Genomic DNA, 21,620 nt, shown 5'->3' with positions numbered 1-21,620 from the left:
TTACATTAGTTTTAACAAATATTAAGAAAAAAAACCTGTCAGGTATTGAATTATGCTGGTCAGAAATAAACTTTTTTAGAAACAACCTCTAACTGAAGCCTGGAGTAGTTATTAAAATTACAAATGAAATGATTTGATGCATGATGAAAAGTTCACATCCTTGTTGCCTGTGTGTTACTGTCGCCCCCTGGCGGTGGATCCAAATTCTGATGTAGCTGATACCTGTAAATAATATTTTGTGAAAGTTTAGTTAGGATAAAATTACAAAGTCTGAAATATATATATATATATATATATATATATATATATATATATATATATATATATATATATATATATATATATATATATATATATATATATATATAAGTTTTTTGAAAAAGTAACATCTAACTCTGAATCCAATTTTGAAAACAATATTTTTTGGTATTTTATGGTATATTTACTTTCATTCAGAATCATTACAGATTCACAGAATATATATTCCTCCAGGTTTAATTAGTTTTTAACTGTTTCCCAAAATAAAAATTCTTATTTAATGAAATTCTTTGTTGAAGCTTATTGTGTTTTCAGCATAGTAAATCTCTACAGAGCAACAGTTAATTTCCTTCCAGTCAATATTGTGACTTCAGCATGCTTAATCATTGTAACACCTCGTTGTATTCTCTACCCATACCTAATAAAATAGAGTTTACATATTGATATTGTTGCATGCAGAAGGCTCAACAGCAAATTTTCAAAATAGAGGCAGGTCACTGAACCAAAATAATCTTTAGGATGGAAAAATGTCCCTTTTTTGTTTCATTGCTGAATCAGAGAGTAAAGTGTTTTTCTTAAATTTTAGATTATTTCAGGTCACATCCTTTGGTTTTTTCCTCTAATCTGGATGAGATGAACCCAGGGGTATTGGAGTGGAGAGAAGACATTGGCAGAGTTGTGAAGACCTGCATAGTTCAGGTAGGTCACAAAGACAATGCTGTATTGCTCTCAGAAGTTTCTGCCTCAGGAGAGGGTCCATCCTTATTCTTGCATTGAAAGAATGTTAGTATTTGTCTAGTAAAATGCCAAAAATACTTCAAATCTCAAATCTCAGTAGTAGCAGTGCAATTGTTATGTTTACAACTGTAAAAGTTTTTAAATTATCAGCAAAGAAAACTTGTTTGTTGCAGTAGAAATAAAAACCCCAAGTAAAATGAACCTAAGTGCAGTTAAGTTGTAACTGGTTTTCTCTTTTAGACATAGCATAGCAGGTTATATAAAAGACCTGGATACTCTGTTCTATATATATCCAACAGTAGCCCTCAGTATGAAACATTCACTTTGACCTTCTGTCCTGTCAGATTTTACCACGCTCTACACCAGGAAACTGACAGTAGACCTCTGGTTATGGCATAAATGCACTAAAAGCCCCGGCCTTTACCAAAAACTGTCAGAATGAGCTTCCATGTTCCACTTGATCCAGGGATTAGATCCTGACAGTACTAAGGCAAATGATACATAAAGGAGAACCAGAAAGCCTTTTCTCTGTAATACACAGAGGACTCTCATAACTCCGGTAATATCTTTGTGTCTGAAGCACAGACTTCCACATCATTTGGAAGTTAGAGCTTACTGGCAATGTTTTGTTGATATTTTTAAAGGTCACAGGGATTAATGAGGACCAACTCCTGGTCAAGCTGTTTCCAGGTTTACCAACTACAGCCGAGGTCTTCATTGTACCAGAAAGGAGGTCAAGAGACAGAGGCATGAATGAAGAGTGGGCACACCTGGATCAGGTACTGTTTCAACAAATTATTCAGAAGCTTCTGGTAAATATCAGTATGATCCTCATGGTACTCAAAAACAGACAGATAGCATTCCCGGCTGAATATCTCAAGTAGGCTTGAGCTCAATGTCACAAACTGATGGTGGGATATTATTAGTAACAAGTCCTTCTGTTCTTATTACAAGAACCCACCCCAGATCATCACATTATCTGTGATCACGTGCAACAGTTGATATGAAGTTCTTTTTCTTAAAAGAAAACCAAAGAAAAACGCTGCAGTGTTTTACACTAGCTGTAACAGGAGACCGTCCAAAAAGTTCATTTTTTGTTTCAATAGATTGTATAATATTTTCCAAAAAGTCATGGGAATCATTCAGAAGTCTTATGGGAATTTTTTGTCAGCTGTCTTTTTTGCCTCAGAACTCTATCATGCATGCTAGATTTGCCCAGCTTCTCTTGTATTGTTGTGTCATGACAACATACCTTAAGAGAGGCAATTGAGGCCTGCAGTTCAGGTGTTGTTCTGGGTTATTTTGTGACCTTCTGGGTGAATTTGAGTAATTTTGGTAGACTGGCCTCTCCTAGGAAAGTTCACCACTCGATTTGTGGAGAAGATTTGTAGCTCTAGTAGTTTTATGGAGTCCCAATGCCTTAGAATTGTCCATAATGTTTTCTGGACTAATTCATATCCGTTTCGTTTCTGCTCTTGAATTTCTTTAGAATGTGATGTATTATTTCCAAGATCTTTTCACCTGCCTTATGTTGTCCGTCAAGTTCTATTTAAGTACTTTTTTGGCTTCAGCCATCATGCCGCATGATTTCATAAGGCTGGCTGCTACTTTTTTGCATGTCAGGCCGGGTTCATTTGAATAGCTTTTTTCCCTTCAAATGAAAACAACATTTGGAAACTGATTTTTGTATTTACTTGGGTTATATTTATCTGGGTAAATTCCAGTTGTTCCTTAAATATTTAGATACCAACATATGGATACATAACCTGTTATAATGCATGTGCCACAGACATTTTAGTATCAGACGATACATTATGACATCAAATATGTTTTTGAACTTTTTATTATTATTATTGTGAATGAGCTAGAATTTGGAAGCCTCTATTCTACAAAATTAACTTCAGCAAGTCATCAAAACTACAGTAGTTTGTTTTTACATTTGGATTACATTTTGCTGTCACTCAATTTTCACTAAAACTTTCATCTACCAAGAACTGTCAACATCCTCCACCTCCACACTTATCCTCTGACACTGGCACATTCTTCTGGTTCTGTGAAACAGGACTTCTGGATCGGATTTGTGCTGCAGTATATAGATGACACTTGATCAGATGTGAGTTGAAAAGCAGGCCAGCACCCTTGGCGCATTGTTATATTCTTTGTGACATTCTTGGAGCAGGCGTTTCAGTGTGGTGCCATGCTCTGTCCTGCGGTGGAAGAAGATTTTGTCAGGGATTCCTGCCACAATAGCTTTTTCTTTTTACTACAGCGGGTCATATGTGTCATAATAATATTAGCACCAAGCCAACCACAAATGTTTGCCAGAACATTGCTCTGCAATGACAAGATGTTTATTTCATTTACATTTAGGTAGTTTTATTGCTGTGGCTAATGGCAGGTATGTAAGTAGCACTTCTCTCTGACCTTATGTCAGGAGCAAAAACTTGCTTTCACAGATATAGCTGTGAAACTCTGGTTCTAAACATATACAAGAAATAATAATAAGAATAATATTGATAATATTTAATAATCTAATAAGAAGAACATGAAGAATACAGAGAATAGTTATACGAATCCTAAATTGAATGCAGTTCAGCCTGCCTTTTAAAAAATGCATGTATTGTTGAAGCTGCTATACATCAATGATGAATGCACACATTTTCTCTGTTGCATAATCACCATCTTTAGTGAATCTTGAGCTGTAACATCTCCTACCTTTAGCCACACGTTCGTAAGGTTAACTTTGACAAATACAAATGCAGGCGTGATACTCATTGTGATTGATCACTTGAAGCAACCAAGCAACTTAAGGCCCACTCAGTTGTGTTTTTTTATATCAGAGTGAAATAAATAGATGCCAAGGCATATCATGCCTCAGAAAAGAACAGCTGTAATGAGGACTGGACATTTTTTGCAGTAATTGGGCTAAAACATGCAAACAGTCTCTGGTGTGGTCCATTAAGTGTTCACACAGAGAGCAAGAAGAATGTGTTTTCGACGGGTTCATTGTTCTCTGCAAGCAGGAACATCCATCTGATCTCAGAAAGCCACTGAGCTCGATTCTTAAATTCCTAATGTTTCTGGGTTTATAATTAGTCATGCTGCACAAAATTAATTAATTCGGGTTTATTTTTTCTGACAGCTGTCGCAAAAATATATTTTGCTTGTGCATAATGTGCTCTAAAGTGACAAATAATTCACCGTTTAATCAATCTTACATGTATTCCATTCCTGCCTAAAAGCTAAATACTTTAAGTTAACACTAGAGGGCAATGCCATCCTTTATATGAACACCTGCCTCTCAATTGACACGCACAAAGCAGAACGTGTCATTAGACACCCTGATGTGTTTTTCAGCTTTAAATTTGCAGGAGCCTTTAAATGATATTATGGGAAAAGATTATTCAGAGCTATTGTTTTGTTACCATGCTCTAATGGCAAAAGAAGACAATTTGAAATTGATTATTGTATTAATTGTTTATTTAAAGGTATCAAACATGTAACAAAAAGAATAAAGCAGTATTTTTTTAAGTGCAGTGCAGGGAAGCTCATTTATTCATTGGGAGTAAACATGAATTTGCTGGCTCACAGTCAGTCTTGAACTAAGTTAATAGGTATTTAATTACATTGATGCATCATATAATTGGCACCATCGAGAAGGGAGACAAACTGGGGCAGGCTGCTGGGATTGGGAATTAAAGAGATGTATTTATCTAAAGCCTGTCTGATTACCTGGCAGAACCTCACAGACAATAGGGTAATAAATCTTCAGTTCACTGTTCTCTCATCTCCAGTGAACGACTTTCAGCGTGGAGACATTAAGTGAGCAGTGCCCACACACGCACACGTGTGCGTGGCAAAGTGTATGCATGGCGCGGGCTTATTAAAATGTGTAATAGATTTACTGACCCTGATATGCCACTAGAACAAAAAGTAATTATTCATGCTGTGTAGAGCAGTCTAATTTTAACCAGTGGAAAGATTTGAGAAAGAGTGAGATGGAATTAGTGAGGCATGGCTAAGGACTCAAATATGCATTGGGAAGGCATTTTGCTCCCCTGCTAAATGACTGTTTCATCAAGGTGTGAAAAGCTGAGGAACTTTTGGCACTTAAGCGAGAAGAAATTAAAACAGCTATTTTATGATATTAGTACATAGTTTGATTTCCTATAACACCGCCTCGTTGAACTTTTAAATGGGTAATTCTTATCCTCTTTAGAATACTTACGCTGATGAAGGTATAGAGGAAATATTCCCAGCGTGGGAGACGTAGCAGAAAGATTAATATTTCTTTAAATGTCACAGCTGCGCTCCAAGCAGGACGCCCTTTTGCCTGGAAGTCCTTAAAGCCTGTTGGGTTTCGGTGTGGCAGGTTCGGTTTTGCATGTGTCATTTAAAGATTTGCCCCTCTTTAGAAGGAAACAGAAATCCCTATCCATAATTCATGCTGTTGGTGGAAATGACTGTGGGTGAAATATTGATGAATGTGGATTATTGGTGGACGGCTGCAGCTAACGCAGTCCCCTCTGCTCCTATTTCACTCCTCCTTGTAGCTTTCTCAGGTTCTGCTGAGTGCTCTAAACCAGGATCTCATCGAGTTTACAATCAAACCCGGGCTGCAGGTGAATGTGTATGCCACACGGCTGTCTCCAGGTAAGTGTGTCCCAGTATTCCCCGCCTAACCCACCTGTTCCCCTTTTTCGTCATTTCTTTTTTTCTTCAAAGAGCCAAGAGATTAGAGAGGTCTTAGCCAATAGTTATTGTAGCTTCCTCAAGGTCTTTTAAAGTGTGTGTTTGGACTGCCATTTCACTCATTTCAAGTCCAGTCCATTCACCTGACCATGACAGCATATTGTGCGGACCGCATTTGATTAAACGAAACGGACAAGTGGCAGTCAAAAGATCTGTCAAGCTTTAAACAAAAAGCTATTTTCTGCAGGTGAATTGAATTCAAAGTCATGTCTTTGAGAGACGGGAAAGAAATCTAGTAAAGATGATGCTTTCGGTAGATCTACTACTATATACCACATTTTTTGCTAGTAGTTCTTTTAAAAATAGCTCTGGAAATCACATTGATGGTCGTGAAACAATTATTAATGTGTTTAATGTTTTGTATTTTTATAGATTTGGTTAATTAATTGAAAAAATGTATCTTTACTGAAAAAGGATCCACTTCAAGGTGGATTTTTTTTCTAAATAAACAGCAAACTATGAGCAAACTAGATGAGCTCTTATGCTCTTTCTCTATTTCTGGAGCAACTAGCTTGCTAGCTAAAGGGCTGGCAGCTTTCACTCTTCTAGAGTGAGACTGAAGGGTTTTTTTCTATTTCTCCCTCTTTCTTTCTACTTAGATAAATCTCAATCCAATGAAGTGTGTTTGCAACCAAAAAAATTACTCATGCTGTTCTCTCTGATGTCAGAAGCAATCTTTGCTTGCTGCCTTATGTGGTACTGCCTCAGTACCACACTGTGATTCTGTTGACCCGGGTCTGCTCTGGATGGTACAGCTGCATAATTGAGTTTGATCTTATGATTTGAATAAAAACATCATCTTTCTCTTTTTAACTGTTTATTTTCTCCACATCAGTCCTCTGATGTTCAAAGTGTTGCATGGATCTTAGTTTCATTAGATCCAAAAACATCAATTTGATTTTGTTTATAGGGAAATATCTTGTTGCTTTCTCAAAACATCTCCAGGATTTTTGTTTTTGTTTGCTTCAATCAGCAGGTCACTTTGGTTGCATTTGAATATTCCAGTTATAATATATTTTAGAACTGTCATTGGTTAACAGTGTTCAGATGACTACAGTGTTGCCAGAATGGATGGGTTTCCACCCAATTGAACAAGTTGGGCTGTAAAAAATATGCTTTGGGCAGGTTGTTAAAAAAAATGTCTGCTTTTCACAGTATTTGGTTATTAGAAAGTATTAATAGTACATTCTAACAAAATAGTTGTGTTAGAAAAGTTTGAAAAACAACTTGGACAATGCTTTGTTCTTCCCCTCATTTGATTAATCTATTTAGAAATGTCTAAAATCTGGGACATTATCATTAATAATCATTTGTTTATCAACTGTACAGTATCTGGCTATTTTTAACACGAGTTTCAACAGAGATTGAGATTTGGGATGGTTTTTTTTGGGGGTTTTTTTTAGATGGGAGGGTTTTACATTGGGTTTGTGCTGAAAACTGCCTACCAGTTCTGGCAACCCTAACCCTATATCCAAGAAGCTTAAATCATTAGCAAGAAAATAAAGATATTCTCTTTAAAAATACCAAAAGTCACCTATGTAATGTACAATGAACCACACACTATTAACTATGCAGTTTATTCAGCCGTTCAAGTTTCTTCATCTCACTTTTTCAAATACAAATCCCACCTGAACTCCCATCTGAATTAATATAGCTACAGCTAGCTAGCAGCTCAAGCAGACAGATGGATCAAAGTACACTGATGTCTCAACCTAACAATAGCAAACCGAACAAGCTTTTGTGTGAAATAAAGCTGTACAAAGTAGTTAATAGTAACTGTAAGGCTTTACATTGACCAATTGATCTGTAATGATGTTGTTGAGTTTTGTTCAGCTGAAGCAAACTGGCTGACAGTCAAGTAGTTTAAAGGATTAATGGTAAATGAACTGAATTTATATGGTGCTTTTCCAGTCAAACACTCAAAGTGCTTTACACTACTGTAGTGACCCATTGACCTGTTCGCACCATCAAATGTACACACCCACAGCAGGATAGGTGCCTTGCCCAGGGGCACATCAACATCCAACAAGAATGAAACCTACGGATGGATTAATGGATGATAAAGGGTTTTAACAATGTGCCATTTTAGGACCTTAGAATTGGCTTCAGAGTTCTTATCAATGTTCTATAATTAAAGTTCATATCACTAATCTTCTCACTCATTCTCTTTTAAAGCTCCTCTTGTGGACGGCAGTGACAGTGGGCACAGTGGCACTGCAGTCATCATGCTGGTGTCAGTGGTGCTGATGGGATTGGCTGTCTTTGTGATATATAAATTTAAAAGGTACAGTATAGCAGGTGCAGTGCATACACTATGGAGTTCTTTGGAAGAGAGATGAATGCAAAATCCATTCCACTGGGTTTCAGAACAATAGAAAAAAAGCTGATCTATACGATCAAATATTTTGCCTTGTTTCTGTTTGCACAGCATTGTTCAGATTGTCCATTGACTATAAAGACGCTCCTCAACCTGAAAGCTCCTGAAACTTTCCACATGTATTCAGACTCCATATATCTCCAAGTTATGGACATCCATGGCACAATAATAGCTAGAGGAATAAGACAATTCCCCTCTGTCTCAATCTGCCCAATATTACAGGGAATGACAGTCTAATCAATTCTCCCAGAGTGCTGAATGGGTGTCAGAGTCCTTCAGTTATCAATATTCATCTATCTGACAATGTGAGGGTTGACCTTTTGGAAATGCTAAACACAGCCATTCAAGGTGAGGCATACTCCGCACAATGGCAGGAAAGGTTGAGGAGATAAGTCCTGAGACAACATATATTATACAGTGTGGGACATACAGTAAATAGTATCCTCTGCTGCAAGAAATCCCATGTCATTCATGGAGGATCGGTCTGCTTCCTCTAAAATATTGCTCATTATAAAGCGAAACATTATTTGACTTCAACTTTCTGGATTGTAATTGCTACATTAGGAAATCAACTTTGAATTTCTTGAGCTCCCCCCGAATGTCACAGCACCAGCTGCAGCACAAGCTCATGAGGGAGAAATCTGAAATTAGAAATGCAAGAAGTTAGTTTTAGGCAGAACTGGGGATGCATCAGAGGGGATAAAAAATTGATTGAAAACTGAGGTGAACAATATGAAAGAGAGAGAGCGTTGCCCAGTGGAATGCAAAACGCCCTAGTTTCCAGCTTTCAAACAATCCTCCGCCATCTTTAACTGTTAAAAATAGTGTGTGACACATTATGCACAGTGAAAGCATTAGTGGAAGTAAAACTGATGGCAGATTTCCATTAATGCACCTCTACTTTACTCTAAACCTCTCCCACTCTACACGACCTGCAGAAAGATCCCAGGCATGAACACGTACGCCACAGAGAAGCCTGACAAAGAACAAGAGGTCATCCCTGCGGTGACCTCCATAGCTGTCCCAAACCCTGAGGGGGATGAGCTGACCTCACTGGACCATGTGGATATACAACTGGACTCAAAAAGCAGAGGTATCGATGATTCTATGTCCTATTTTTGGAATTATTATTTTTTCACTCATGTTGTAGTGCCGCATCCTTCACCAATTCCAGTGAGACTGTAATGTGGGTGTATTCGGAATTAAAATTGCATGAATGTCTGTTTGTAATGACGAGGGTAGATGGATAATCCTTTGGGGAAATGGTCTTTTTCTCACCAGGCATTAACTTTTTATTTCTCTGTTCTTTTCACATTCATCTTTTTTCACGCCAGTCTAAACTGATAGCTTGACACATTTAGTGGTGTGATTATTTTTATTGTGCAAACTGATTCATATATTAATTTTAAATATTCAAATATCTTATTTTCTGTTCATATTACATTTTCTGACTAATTGGATGATTTTAGCTTTGAGTTACTAATTATTATACATCCATTTATAGAACCCAGTTAAAATTTCAATCTAATTAATTGTGTGGTATGTAATTAATTAATCGAATCATAACTTTAATTCATAATAATTTAAAAAAGGCCTTAGAACTCTTAAGATTTCCAGAAATCTTAATTTACAGAATTATTGATTTTTTTGTAGCCTTCCCTGTCTGATATTTTTGCACTCTGAGGTCTTGTTAAGTCTTTTTTACAACAAGCAAAGGCTTTTTTTCTGAAAGAAGCAAATCAAAACAAAAATCCAACTGATAAATGCCACATTACATTTGTTAACTGGAAGAGATTTATCAAGATCTTCACTTTTTTAAATCTCAAAAGCCTGTAACAGAGGGGTTTATTCTTTTGAGTACCACTGCACAAATAGTTGATCATATAGCAACAAACTAAATGTATATAATATTTTATTACTTCTTTAGTTAGTTAGACCTTTGCTGTCACAACCAGCTGTTTTCCCAGGATGGGGACAATAAATCCATCCCCTATTTGCACAATGCATAATATAAAACTCATATATCACTTAGACTTATTACATTCATAGTTGTATATTTTAAGCATTTAATAACCAATTAAAACCAACTTCCTAATACTGAAATGTTATATATTAGCTTATCTGAAACTGTTGAAGGACAGTCAGCCAGAAAACTGTCGCATTCATTGTGCTAAGGCACTCTTGAATTTGAAACAACACAAGTGTTGTACCTGAGCGAAGAAGAAAATGGACTTGGCTGCTAAAGTTCTCTTTCATATAAAGTAGGGCAGAAAGAGGAAATTAAATTTTACATTTCATTTGGAAACCAATCTCCCGGACTCTGGGCCACGATTGGAAAGGCACAGGTTCCAAGTTGCTCGAGGTCCATTACTGTATTTCCACAGTCAATGATGATTTAAGGAGCAATGCCATCTGCTGGCGCAGGTCTGCTGTGTTCTACAAAGTCCAAAGCTATACTCCCTCCTGCTGCCAAGCTTTGTGGAGATGCCGCTTTCATTTTCCAGCACGACTTGGCACATGACCACACTGAAAAAGTACCAATATCTGGTTAATGACCATGCAGTGCTTGATTGGCCAGCAAACTCTTCTGACCTAAACCTAGTTAAAAAAATCTATGGAGTATTGTAAAGAAGATGTTGAGAAACACCAGAGCCAACAACGCAGACAACCTGAAGGCCACTATTAAAGCAACCTGGGCTTCCTGAACACCTCGAACCCTGAAATATTGTAGTGATTTCTGCTAAAGGAGCCCTGATTAAATCTTGTATAAATATCCAGTAATGTACATGGACACTCAGCAGTGTCAAATCATTTTCTCTATGGCTGGTCTTATGCCACACTCAAATTTTCCAACCAACAGATTTTGGGGTTTTATTAGTTATAAGTGATAATTGATAAAATAAACAGTAAAAGTCGCTCTTAGTGTTAAAAATATTTATAATAAATGAGTTTCATTAAAGTAATTTTAAGTAAAATTACTTTAATGAATTAACGTCTTCATTATATGTATGAAAAAAAAGTGATCCACTTGTATGCAATAGAAATTAGGTTGCTTGGAATTAACTCTTTAGTCAAATTGGACTAAATAAAGTTTTTCTTTTTTTAATCTTTGAGCATCTCTGAATGAAGTCAAGCTTTATTGGCTGATTCTCAAAACCTTAGCACAACAAGCCAAAATCTGATACACAATATTGCAGAGTATTATTTTTTTTATAACCCTTTATAACAGTAGAGGAATGTGGCCACAAGCTGAAGCTCGCTGTCGGCAATGAGGGATTCACTTAATTTAAGTGCTGATGCTTTGCTTTACGTCCCTCCGCTTCACCCCCCAGGTTGTCATGTGAGTTGGCAAGATGCAGCTTTTATTATGTGCTGTATATTTATGCTTTTGCCATCCTTAGTTTGTCACACAGAGGTATTAGTATACACAAGCAAGTGAAGCACAATCAAGCGCCAGCTAAAGTGATGAGCACGTCCAGGTGAATTATTTGATCCAATAAAATAATTAGTGCATCAGGAATGCAGCGGGGTGGTGAAAGCATTTTCATCAAGCGATATCTATGAGGTTCCAGCTGATTTACCCCTTCCCTTCCCACACCTTACAGTAAACAATCGGCCTATCCAAGATGAATGTGTTTGCCTGCAAAAACACACTCTTATGCAAATACCAACATAAAATCTCTCCGCTGTCTCTTTTCTTTCTTCTGCCTCGCCAGGCTACCTGCCATCTCACACAGACATCAAGCTCTCTGATGAAGCGCCCCATGTGTTTTAATGTTGGAAGTCTATGACCGACTCGAAAGCAATACATCTTCTTTGGCAGTTACTTCCAGCAAGCTAGGAAGCTGCGGTCACAATGAATGGTCTCGAGTCTTTTGCTACCCATGCATGGATGGACCAGTTCACACTGTGCTGCCTAAATCCCTCCGAGGAGACTGTACAGATTTATACTTGCCTCTTGAAAAGGAACAGTTTTTGACTGAAATACTTGTATTTTTGCAAGGACGTTGATCTTTTTATGTAAATACTGTACATCCATAATGGAAGAAGCGAAAGTTATTTGTCTCAGCTGGTTATAGCTGCAATTGCTCAAATATGAAAACATCAAACAGTGGTATGACAGCAGAGTGTAATATATATATTTAGAAAATTTGTCATTTTTTTCCCTGATTATTGGACTTGTGTTTGTGAAGTTTACTTTTTTTTTGCACAGACTTATCAGAGTAAGACAGTGAGGGAACCAGATTCATTAAGCTCTCTGTAATCAGTAAATCTTATCACCAGATTCTCATCCAATGAAAACTCGCAATATCCAGGAGATGATGGAGGGCTCCCAGGCCCGGATCTGTGTATTCCATCAAGCCTGTCTCTCTGCAGCTCACAGTGTTATATATGTCATAGCGGAGAGAAAAACAAAAAAGAAAAAAACACACAACAGAAGATTATAGCAGATAGGTACGCACAGAAGATGAGATTCTCTGAAATCCCTGTTGTTTAGGAGACACAAATAAGTCATTTTAGAAACAATGAAACATCTTCGATCTGAAACAAACTGAACTAAAATATTCAAACGATTTTACCCCTAAAAGAAATGCTTCATTCAATTCTCACATGGTGACACCTATGAGACCACGCGGCCCTCGTGTAAATTTCCTCTTTGTTGGTTTATGTATTTCTTGTACTTTCTGGCTTGTGCTGAGAGCAATATGTAAATTTATTGAATCGTTCCAAGTGTGGAATAATTACATGAACTAAGAAGAAGCAGCAAGAAAAGAACAAAAAAAGTTCCCCGTTTGTGTTTAATTAGTAATAAGATCAAGGTTTATTTGCTTTAAAAGATTTGTTGGCACACTTACAAACTTTTTCTTTGAACTGAGATTACTGTGAAGGTTGGTGGTGTCTTTTCAACATTTGCACTACATTTTTTTTTTCTTCTGTTTATTTTTGTTTTGCTTAAAGCCCTTCTTATTTATTCTGGACTGATTCTCCACCATCTCCCAAGATTCCAGAAATGCAAAGGGGCCCGCAATGTGTTCTAGGTTTGCCCCCAAGGACTCGGCGGACAAAAGGCTGCAGATTTGTTCATCTCCTGCGCTGCGAGGGACACTGAGATAGAGAAGACGTATCTCCTGTCAACGCGGCTCAGCCCACGCACACGGCTTCGGTCAGCCGCTGTCTCTTTGGGATATGTACCGAGGTCCTTCTTCATCAAACTTTCTTTTTAAGTGTTGTCAGCATCATATGTCAGTAAGACAAATTGACTGGAGGCTTCTCCATACTTCTTCCTAGCAATCCCCTGATTGAGCCAGAAGCATAAATAAACTCAAGCCCAGAAGAACTCTTTGTGCAGCTGTTCAAAGATCTTTCTTTTTTTTGAAAATTATTAAGTGAAATTAATCATCTTTCAGTCCCGGTTATTAAGCTGTGAATACAATCGTGAACAGATTTGCATGATGTTTTTGTTTCCTTTTGATCTGCTTAAAATATGTCTTACCTTGGAGAAAATGTATCTCAGTATTTTCTTCTTTTTTTTCTTTTTTCCAGAGGCTAGACAACTCATACATTACAAGTGAAGTGATTATTCAGTGGGTTGTTAGTGTTTTTTGTTTGATCTTGCAGAGGTAACCATGGTTGCAGAATAAAGAAGAGACACAACAGCACTGCAGTGTGGCTGGTTGCTGAATTAAACAGAAACACTGTTTATGTTAGTGTTTAAAGTTATAAATGTCCACTGCTGTTAGTCACTGTTTATATGTCAGGGTCTATGGTGTATATTTGTTTTTTTTTTTATTTTGTCATGTTACAACAACAAATTTCAATGTATGTAATGGGAATTTTATGAAATAGGCCAACACAAAGTAGTCCATAATTTTGAAGAGGAAGAAAAACATTTCTTACAAATAGGAAAAACTGAAAAGCATGGCATGCATTATATTTAGCCTCATTTCCTCTGATACCCGTAAAGCAAATCCAGAACAACTAGTTGTTTTTAGAAGTCACCAAATACAGACAGTAGATTCCATCTCTGTGTGAATTACAAAGCTATTCTACTCTCTTAGAACAGATGTGTTAAAAACAACGCATGATGTGTTAAATTTTAACACATGTGCCGCATCAGCTCAAGGACAACACATGACGTGTTATTTGTAACACAATTTTTGTGTCTGTCATTTTAACACAAGTATTGTGTCACTTAAATCAACACAAAATATGTGTCAAGATGTGTTATTTTGAAACACAAATGTGTAGAATGTACTTTTTATAGATTAGAGCTTATAAAAATTGACATTTCAAATTGTGGATATTAGAGTTTTTTTTATTACAATCATGCAAATAGCAAAGTTGACACAGCTACAATTTATAGTTCAAATATTAAAACATTAAAATAGAAATTGAAATCACCAAGCTAACAAAATAGCACTTTTAAATACAATAACATGTGCAAAAGAGAACATGGATGAAAATAATGACAAACATCATGAAAAAGAAATGAAAATAAATTCCTGTCCCTTTCAACATTCGTGAGATTTTCAATCCCACTCAAATTTAAACTTCCATTTTCAATACCGAACAATCATGGATCAAAATACAATATTTTGTATCTTGGTGCCACATACAGCTTTCTGTTACCAAAACTCGTCATAACATCTAAAGGATGGAAATCACAAATATCTGCAAGCGTGATCAATTCATAATCACTAGTTTTTTGTACTACATATGCATAAAAATGATCATCAAAGTATATTACATTTAGTATTTGAACAAAGATAAAAATGGAGTCATTATGTGCCAGAAAATGAACAACTTCACCAAATACAGGTTCTTTTCGGTAATCTGCTCTCAATGACAAAATGGAGCCAGTTATGTAGATTTGACTATACACATTAAGACTGTGAGACAGATATATTTTCGTGGCTAAAGACATGTCAGTTTTTAGAGCTAACATTAACTGATTTAACAAGAGCTCAGATTTGTCCAGTGACCCCAGAATGACAAGATAGGCATTGGTCACACTGACTTTCTTAGAGATGAGAGAGCAATGTTTATAGTGATACATTTGTTGTACCTGGTGTTTGAAAGCCAATGTCTTTGAAACGTTTTTAAAGTTGCACATAACATGTGCAAGTCTTTTGAATGGATTATGCTTTGCTTCAAATCGCATGCACCAAAGTTTAGACAGAGGTCCAAAACGAGCCATTATCCTTGGATAATGTATCATAAAATGATGTTTCGGTGTGAGATTTTTCTCATACAGCTGCTTGAAAAGAGTATGATGCTCAATTATCAATTGTTTTAGAAACACAGCAAGCCCTTTGGTAACCACTGGTGCAAAAATAATGCTGCAGATCTCATTTAATAAAACAAGTAATTTCCAGTGTTGACTCTTTCTGTTCACAAGATCTCCAAGTAAAAAGGGCAAGGCGAGCAAAAGACACCACATTTGAGAAGCCGACTGTTTTACAGGATTCTCGCTAGCTCTCAGATTCAATATGACACTTGGCTTATTTTTTACATTTGCACTTCCATAATGAAAACCTGAAATTCTGTCATTCAGTTCTTCCAATGTAATTAACTTTTCCACATGAATGAAATGTTGCAGCATTAGTTTAACCTCTAGGGGGGCTACACCTTCAAGAACATCATGCATGACATCAACACTTGAGTTTTCTGTTACATGAAAATACCGCAGTTTATTCAAACAAGAGTCTCCTTTCACACCTGTTTTGCTAGGTTCATGTAGTTCAACATGGTCCTGATAATTTTGTTTTGTTCGCAGCTCCACTTTATCCTCATCAAAGATACCCTGTGCATCTGCTTTGTCAATCATACAAAAGTGACAAAATTTATTTGAAGAAAAACTTTCCAAATAACCACCAAGAGTATGCAGTGCAAGGTTATCTGCTGTTAACAAGCAGACAGTCCCATAAATGTGATGGTTTTGTCCATTTAACTTTAATGTTATACCATCATCTTCAAGAAGTTTCAAGTCCTCTAAAAGTGGCTGCAAAATCTTGTCAAATCCATATACCTCTCTGTCAATTGAGTTGAACAGAAGACATAAATGAATATTTGCAAGTGTTGAATTGCAGCTGGTTGGTAAATTCCTTATGGTAAAATACATAGCTCCAAGCTTATGTATTTTTGTTTTTGATCCCAAAGGGTTTGCTGTCTCCAGATCGTCATAGTAAAGTTGTATTTGCAAAGCATTGGGAGACTTTTGAAACAGTGGATGTGTAGAGAAATGTGAGCCATCACAATAGTCACGCAGATTATCGTCTGTGCTCTTGTTCTCCAAAAGAAAGAGGGCCTGCATTTCTTCATGTTCAAATAAAAACATTAAGGTTTCAATTATTGATATGTACTGGAATGTGTCTGCGACTAAAACTTGGTTTATTTGACCATTTTTTCTTGCTGTATCAGATCTGTGACCTAAAAATATTTCCTTTGGTTTGACAAGTGAAAACTTCGCAAAACATTTTTTTATTTTATATTGTGTGTCAAGATCATCAAATATGTGCTTGGCATCTTCAAACTCTTTCATCAAAGTATCACTGTCACCAGGTACTTGCAAACTATTCAACAAAGTTGTAGTTGATTGCTGCAACCTGTCTACAGTTCTAGTAATTAGCTCCTTTGCACAGTTCACATTTTTCATGACATCAGAAAAAGTTACATTTGAAGATGAATACATCTGGGAAACAAAAGATGCTGCACAATTACTGAGCTCAATGTAATTTTCTGATTGTGGAGCTGCAACCATAATATTGGGTGTATCCAAATTATCAGTATGAGTTTGTTCTCCACTGTTTGAACCCTCGCTTGGGAACAAGGATTGCACAACAGGCATATCTTTTGTACCCATCTTAAAATGTACTCTGTGTAGATGCCTAGTAAATGAATTCAAGTTATAATATGTTCTTGGACAATTTTCCTGAGCACATCTAATTTTTATATTCTGTCCATCTGATAAGCAGTGTATTTCACGGAGGTGCCATAGGAGATTTTTCACCTCTTTGAAACCAGTTTGTCTACATTTTGGACAACAATACATTTCATTTACAAGCTTTAAGTTGTGCAATCAATTCAATCACCCTTGTTTTTCTTTGTGTGGAGAATGGAAGTTCATAGATGTACTCAAAAAATGTAAAGACAGGTCCGAGTTGGGATGGATAACACAAGTTAAACACCCAGTACAGCTTAAAAAGCTTGTCCACAGCACATGTGAGTCCATCGTCCAGGGGGATGGTGACTTTGTCATTTTTTGCAACGATGACATACTGCTTTGACGACCGCAGATTACCGATGCAGATGAGCTGGGGCTGATGGTTTGTTGATGAAGTAGCAGAATCATTGCAGAGGGATGCTATTCTTGTTCCAGTCTTAGAAACAAAAATTAAGAAATAAAACAAAACACATTTGTTGGTGAAATAATCAGGAATTCAATGTAATTTCTGTTTAAAATAATATTTGTCAAAGGATAAACACCTACCGGCACAAAATCTAGAAGGTGTGTTATTGTATCCTTGACGCTACATTGTCTTCCACTAACAGGGGGCAGAAGGTGTGTTAGTACCACGAGTGTTCTGTAACAAGCCTCCTCTGAAAGTGAACAAAAACCAAAACATTAAAAACATCTTCTTATTACTGTGATACACAGTAAATGTACATCAACCATAAATACCTTCAGTCATGTTTTCAAATCCTCTCAAAAGAGTGCTGAGTCCAGGTTCCATGGCAGCCACAACTCTAAGTTTTGGCATGATGTTGGTCTCCCATCTACGAAGGAAAAGGTCTGTCTTTTCACCTGTCAACCTTCCAAACTCTGAGTCCAGCTAAAACGAGGCAAAAAAAAAAAACACCCACATTTTTCTTTTAGAAATTTCCAAGTATAACATTGTTGGTTGAGTCAAATAGCAGGTAGGAAAAGGAACAAACCTACCAGACTCGGCATGTCCATAAATCGTGGATATTCACGCAATATTTCTGCAAGTGTGGGCGATTCCCTTGTAATCCATGCTCTGCGCTGTGTGAATGTTTTTTCCATCCCAGACTTTATTACTGAAAGGTTTTCCGAAGAGGGCCGCAATCTCTTGATCAAGGTTACCCATTCATTCATGGTATTATCATTTTCGGTCTCGGTTGCACTGGATGTTTGTGCATCCTCCGGGTAACTGGTTACTTTTCGCTTTCTGTAGCGTCTTTCATGTTGTTGTAGATTCCGCCGAAGGTTACGCAATTTTATCTCAATGAATCCACTGTGGGATGCTGGATCATAGAAATGCTCCTGATAAAGAAAAAAAAAATCTACATATTTTTTCAAATTCTGAAGAAATATACCAAAAAAAAAGCAACTGAACCCGTTACTTTGGATCCCTATTGAAAAATAATATATTATTTCACTTTTTTACTTACAAATCCCTCCCCTTCTCCAGCCACCTGGATACTCAGAGATGGGAAGATGGTAATGATGCTCTTCGCTAAGGCTAACTTGTCTCCACTAAGAGGATAACTGGAAATAAAACAACTTATTCTCAATCATTTGCTCAAGTTACTCACACAAAGATCACATTTCAAATATCACATTTAGATGCATCAGTTCAGAGGCTGTTAAAGTGTAAAAATCCACATTTATAGAAAAAAATGGCAAAGTGTCAACAAAAAATAATACTTACTAACCACACCTCTGAACTAGGTCTCCCACGCACATTTTCACTATACATTTTCTTGACTTCCCTGACAGGAAGCCTGTGTTTTCATACTCCTCAAAGATTTGTGGTGCTTTTTTCATTAGGAGCGATTTTAGAGGCTCACTGTCTTCTCCTGTATGGGTCTGACCGTCTTCTCCTGAATTAGCATGGGGCTGTAGAGAGTAACAGTTATGTTTAATATCATCAAAATAACCTTAGAGAACCTAATAACGGAATAGAAATTTGGTTTGTGTTTAAATTAGCAAACTTTTCAACCACAACCAATTTCTCACAATTTATTTGTGAAATCACAAATAAATGGCAATGAAACTGAGTCACTCACAATAAATGAGGTATTTTTTAAAAAGTGTTTTTATTATATCAACATAAGAACATTAAGGTAATATTAATTTGTCCAATACAAATAGTACCTGGTTTGGAATTTGCTCCTCACGAGACACTTCTACCAGGGGCCCTCCAGTTGATAGAAACACGTAGAATCTGTCCAAGTCCTTAATTTCAACATTAATGTCAACATCAATGTACTCCAAGAAGTCAGAATTAAATTTCTGTAGCCTGTCCAGCAAAAATCCAGAATGGTTGGCAAGAATCTCCTCAACAAGATTGCTGGCAGTTGAAACACTGAAAATGTTTTTCGAAGTCTCTTTTTCATTTTTGAATGTTGTTACAAGAACTCTCGCCATTTCTTGATTGTCAAATGAGAGCTGAAAAGATAAATACACCAAAAAATACAATTAGAATATTTAAATTGAGACCATATGCAAAAACAAGCTCTCCTTTGTTGGAGTTCATTTGAAGACTGTTACAATCAAAAAAATGTACTTGAGAAAGTTTAACCTGAGAGTCATGTTTTTGGACTGTGGGAGGAAGCCGGAGGAAACCCACGCATGCACAGGGAGAGCATGCAAACTCCATGCACCCAGAACCCAGAACCTTCTTGCTGCAAGGAAACAGCTCTACTAAATGCGCTACTGTGCAGAACTGGTTTTCTGTAAGAATGTCATACAGAAAATTTTTCCTGAACTCTACTGTGACTTTTCAGTAGTTGATTTTATGTATACCAATGAGTTTTAGCATAAAAGATTAAATCTCACAGCCTGTTAGCTTGAATGTTTTAAGTACTAGCATAAAGAGCTGCATTTTTGTGTACAGTGCCCACTAATCCAATGTTTTAGTTTTTAGCCAACAGGTCATGTTTAATGAATGTACTAAATCTGGTAGCATTGCGGTTGAAATTAATGTAAAAATTTCAGCACGGCTGCATCAGTACACACGTGCATCATGCTAAACACTTTTTATGGAACGTTACCATGGAAGTTATGATTAGTTAGCAAGTAACGTTCCGATTACTTCTACGTTGTTGTTTTTTTGTTTGTTTTTTTCGCCACCGGAGTTTTACCGCAGTTCAATTTAAGGACGTCCGCGAACAGCCCATCTTAACATTTCAATTAATTTAGAAGTACGCCGTTAAATACAACCACATACATTTTACTTGATCAAAACTCCGGTATGACACTCAACGTCAGTTCCACTCGAAAGTGCTAACATGGCTAACATCTTACAAATACTTCTATGTCTGTTTTGTTTTTTGTTTTTTTCGTCAGCTGAGCTTTAAGGTAGTTCGCTAACAGCCCATCTTAATTTTTGAGTTAAAACAACAGTAAATATTACCGTGTCAGACCGACTTTCCGACATCTCCGGAGGACTGGCGCTTCCACTCGAATATCAGCTTCCGTTAAGAGCTCCAACCGTTAGTGTCTCCTTCACTGCCAAAATGAATTTACAGAACCGTTAACTTACACGTTTACTTACAGAAAAGTTAACAGCTTTATTGTAAACTGTTAACTTCCAGTTTACAGGAAAACAGGCATTTTAGATTACAATGGCTTCCAATTTTAATTTAAAGCTAAATTATTTTACAATATTACACTTATGTACAGATGTTTTCCCGAAAATGAATTAAAGGTGTTATTTAAAAAAAATACGTTTTGTCTATATTTTATATCTATATTTTTTGTATACAATGTATCTAAAAATTCTCACTGCAATATTCATCATGTATTGTACATTTATTCCAAAGCTTCAACAAGCTCCCTTTAACATTTAATTTTAAAATTTTACCCTCTTCAATAAACTTTGGACAAAAAAAACAACAAAAAAAGACAACTGTAACAAATGATAAAATAGTGACTCCATCTCACGTGCCACAGTGAGATAATTAACGTTACAACTTTGCAGACCCTGTAGAAGCACAAAAAAATAACGTTTTTTCCAACCACTGAGTCCTCAAATTCTAGACTATATTTATGTGTTTAAACAAATTTAAAACTTACCGAAGTTGCATTTCATAAGATCTCCATATTTGCCTCCTGCATGTGTTTGCTTACTCCGTGCGGGGAATAAAAATCCAAACTTGATCCTTCATCTGGTGGCCACTTGTGCTGATTTGAGGTTGTTCTTTGATGTTTGATTCGATCAACTTTCTTTGCTCAAATATATTTTCTAATTAATATATGTAATAATTGTTATTTATTGTAAATGTTCAAAAATTAAAAATGAATAAAAATTAATAAATAATAAAAAATTAAAAAATAATAACCATGTATTAAAATTATGTAAGAATAGTAGTAATTTAATGAAAAGTGATAATCAATCATTATGTGTTGATTTACTCCCCCCAAAAATACCTCTGCATCATTTTAAAAATTATTAAATCTCATCACAACCCTAAATTAACAACCACAGTTTAAAAATAAATTAAAAGGAAATAAATTAATTAAAAGGAA

General features: G+C 36.3%; 2 protein-coding genes across 5 annotated transcripts in view; one reads left to right on the top strand and one right to left on the bottom strand.

The window, feature by feature from the left end:
• LOC102230130 (VPS10 domain-containing receptor SorCS1-like) overlaps positions 1-13,737 on the top strand; it is a 68,807-nt gene extending 55,070 nt beyond the window's left edge. For 3 of the 4 annotated variants that reach the window (XM_023327843.1, XM_023327841.1, XM_014470939.2), the window contains 6 exons: positions 845-957; positions 1,641-1,775; positions 5,550-5,649; positions 7,924-8,032; positions 9,064-9,218; positions 11,842-13,737. In XM_023327843.1, coding sequence (XP_023183611.1) covers positions 845-957; positions 1,641-1,775; positions 5,550-5,649; positions 7,924-8,032; positions 9,064-9,218; positions 11,842-11,900 — 671 coding nt within the window. In that variant the 3' untranslated portion in view covers positions 11,901-13,737. Of the gene's footprint in view, positions 1-844; positions 958-1,340; positions 1,413-1,640; positions 1,776-5,549; positions 5,650-7,923; positions 8,033-9,063; positions 9,219-11,841 lie in introns of those variants that run through there. The other variant, XM_023327842.1, reaches the window with a different exon arrangement.
• A 146-nt stretch (positions 13,738-13,883) lies between these two features.
• LOC111606698 lies at positions 13,884-21,334 on the bottom strand. Its single transcript, XM_023327844.1, has 8 exons — positions 20,506-21,334; positions 19,245-19,538; positions 18,799-18,986; positions 18,539-18,635; positions 18,066-18,410; positions 17,808-17,958; positions 17,616-17,725; positions 13,884-17,505 (listed from the first exon to the last, which is right to left on the bottom strand). The coding sequence occupies exons 1-8, from the start codon at positions 20,527-20,529 to the stop codon at positions 17,179-17,181; spliced, it is 1,536 nt and encodes a 511-aa protein (XP_023183612.1). The 5' UTR covers positions 20,530-21,334; the 3' UTR covers positions 13,884-17,178.
• Between the last annotated feature and the right edge of the window lie 286 nt (positions 21,335-21,620).

Source organism: Xiphophorus maculatus, chromosome 22 (genome assembly GCF_002775205.1).
Source record: "Xiphophorus maculatus strain JP 163 A chromosome 22, X_maculatus-5.0-male, whole genome shotgun sequence".
Lineage (NCBI taxonomy): Eukaryota > Metazoa > Chordata > Actinopteri > Cyprinodontiformes > Poeciliidae > Xiphophorus > Xiphophorus maculatus.
The sequence above is the reverse complement of the archived record's forward strand: the minus strand, read 5'-3'. Positions and strand labels throughout refer to the sequence as shown.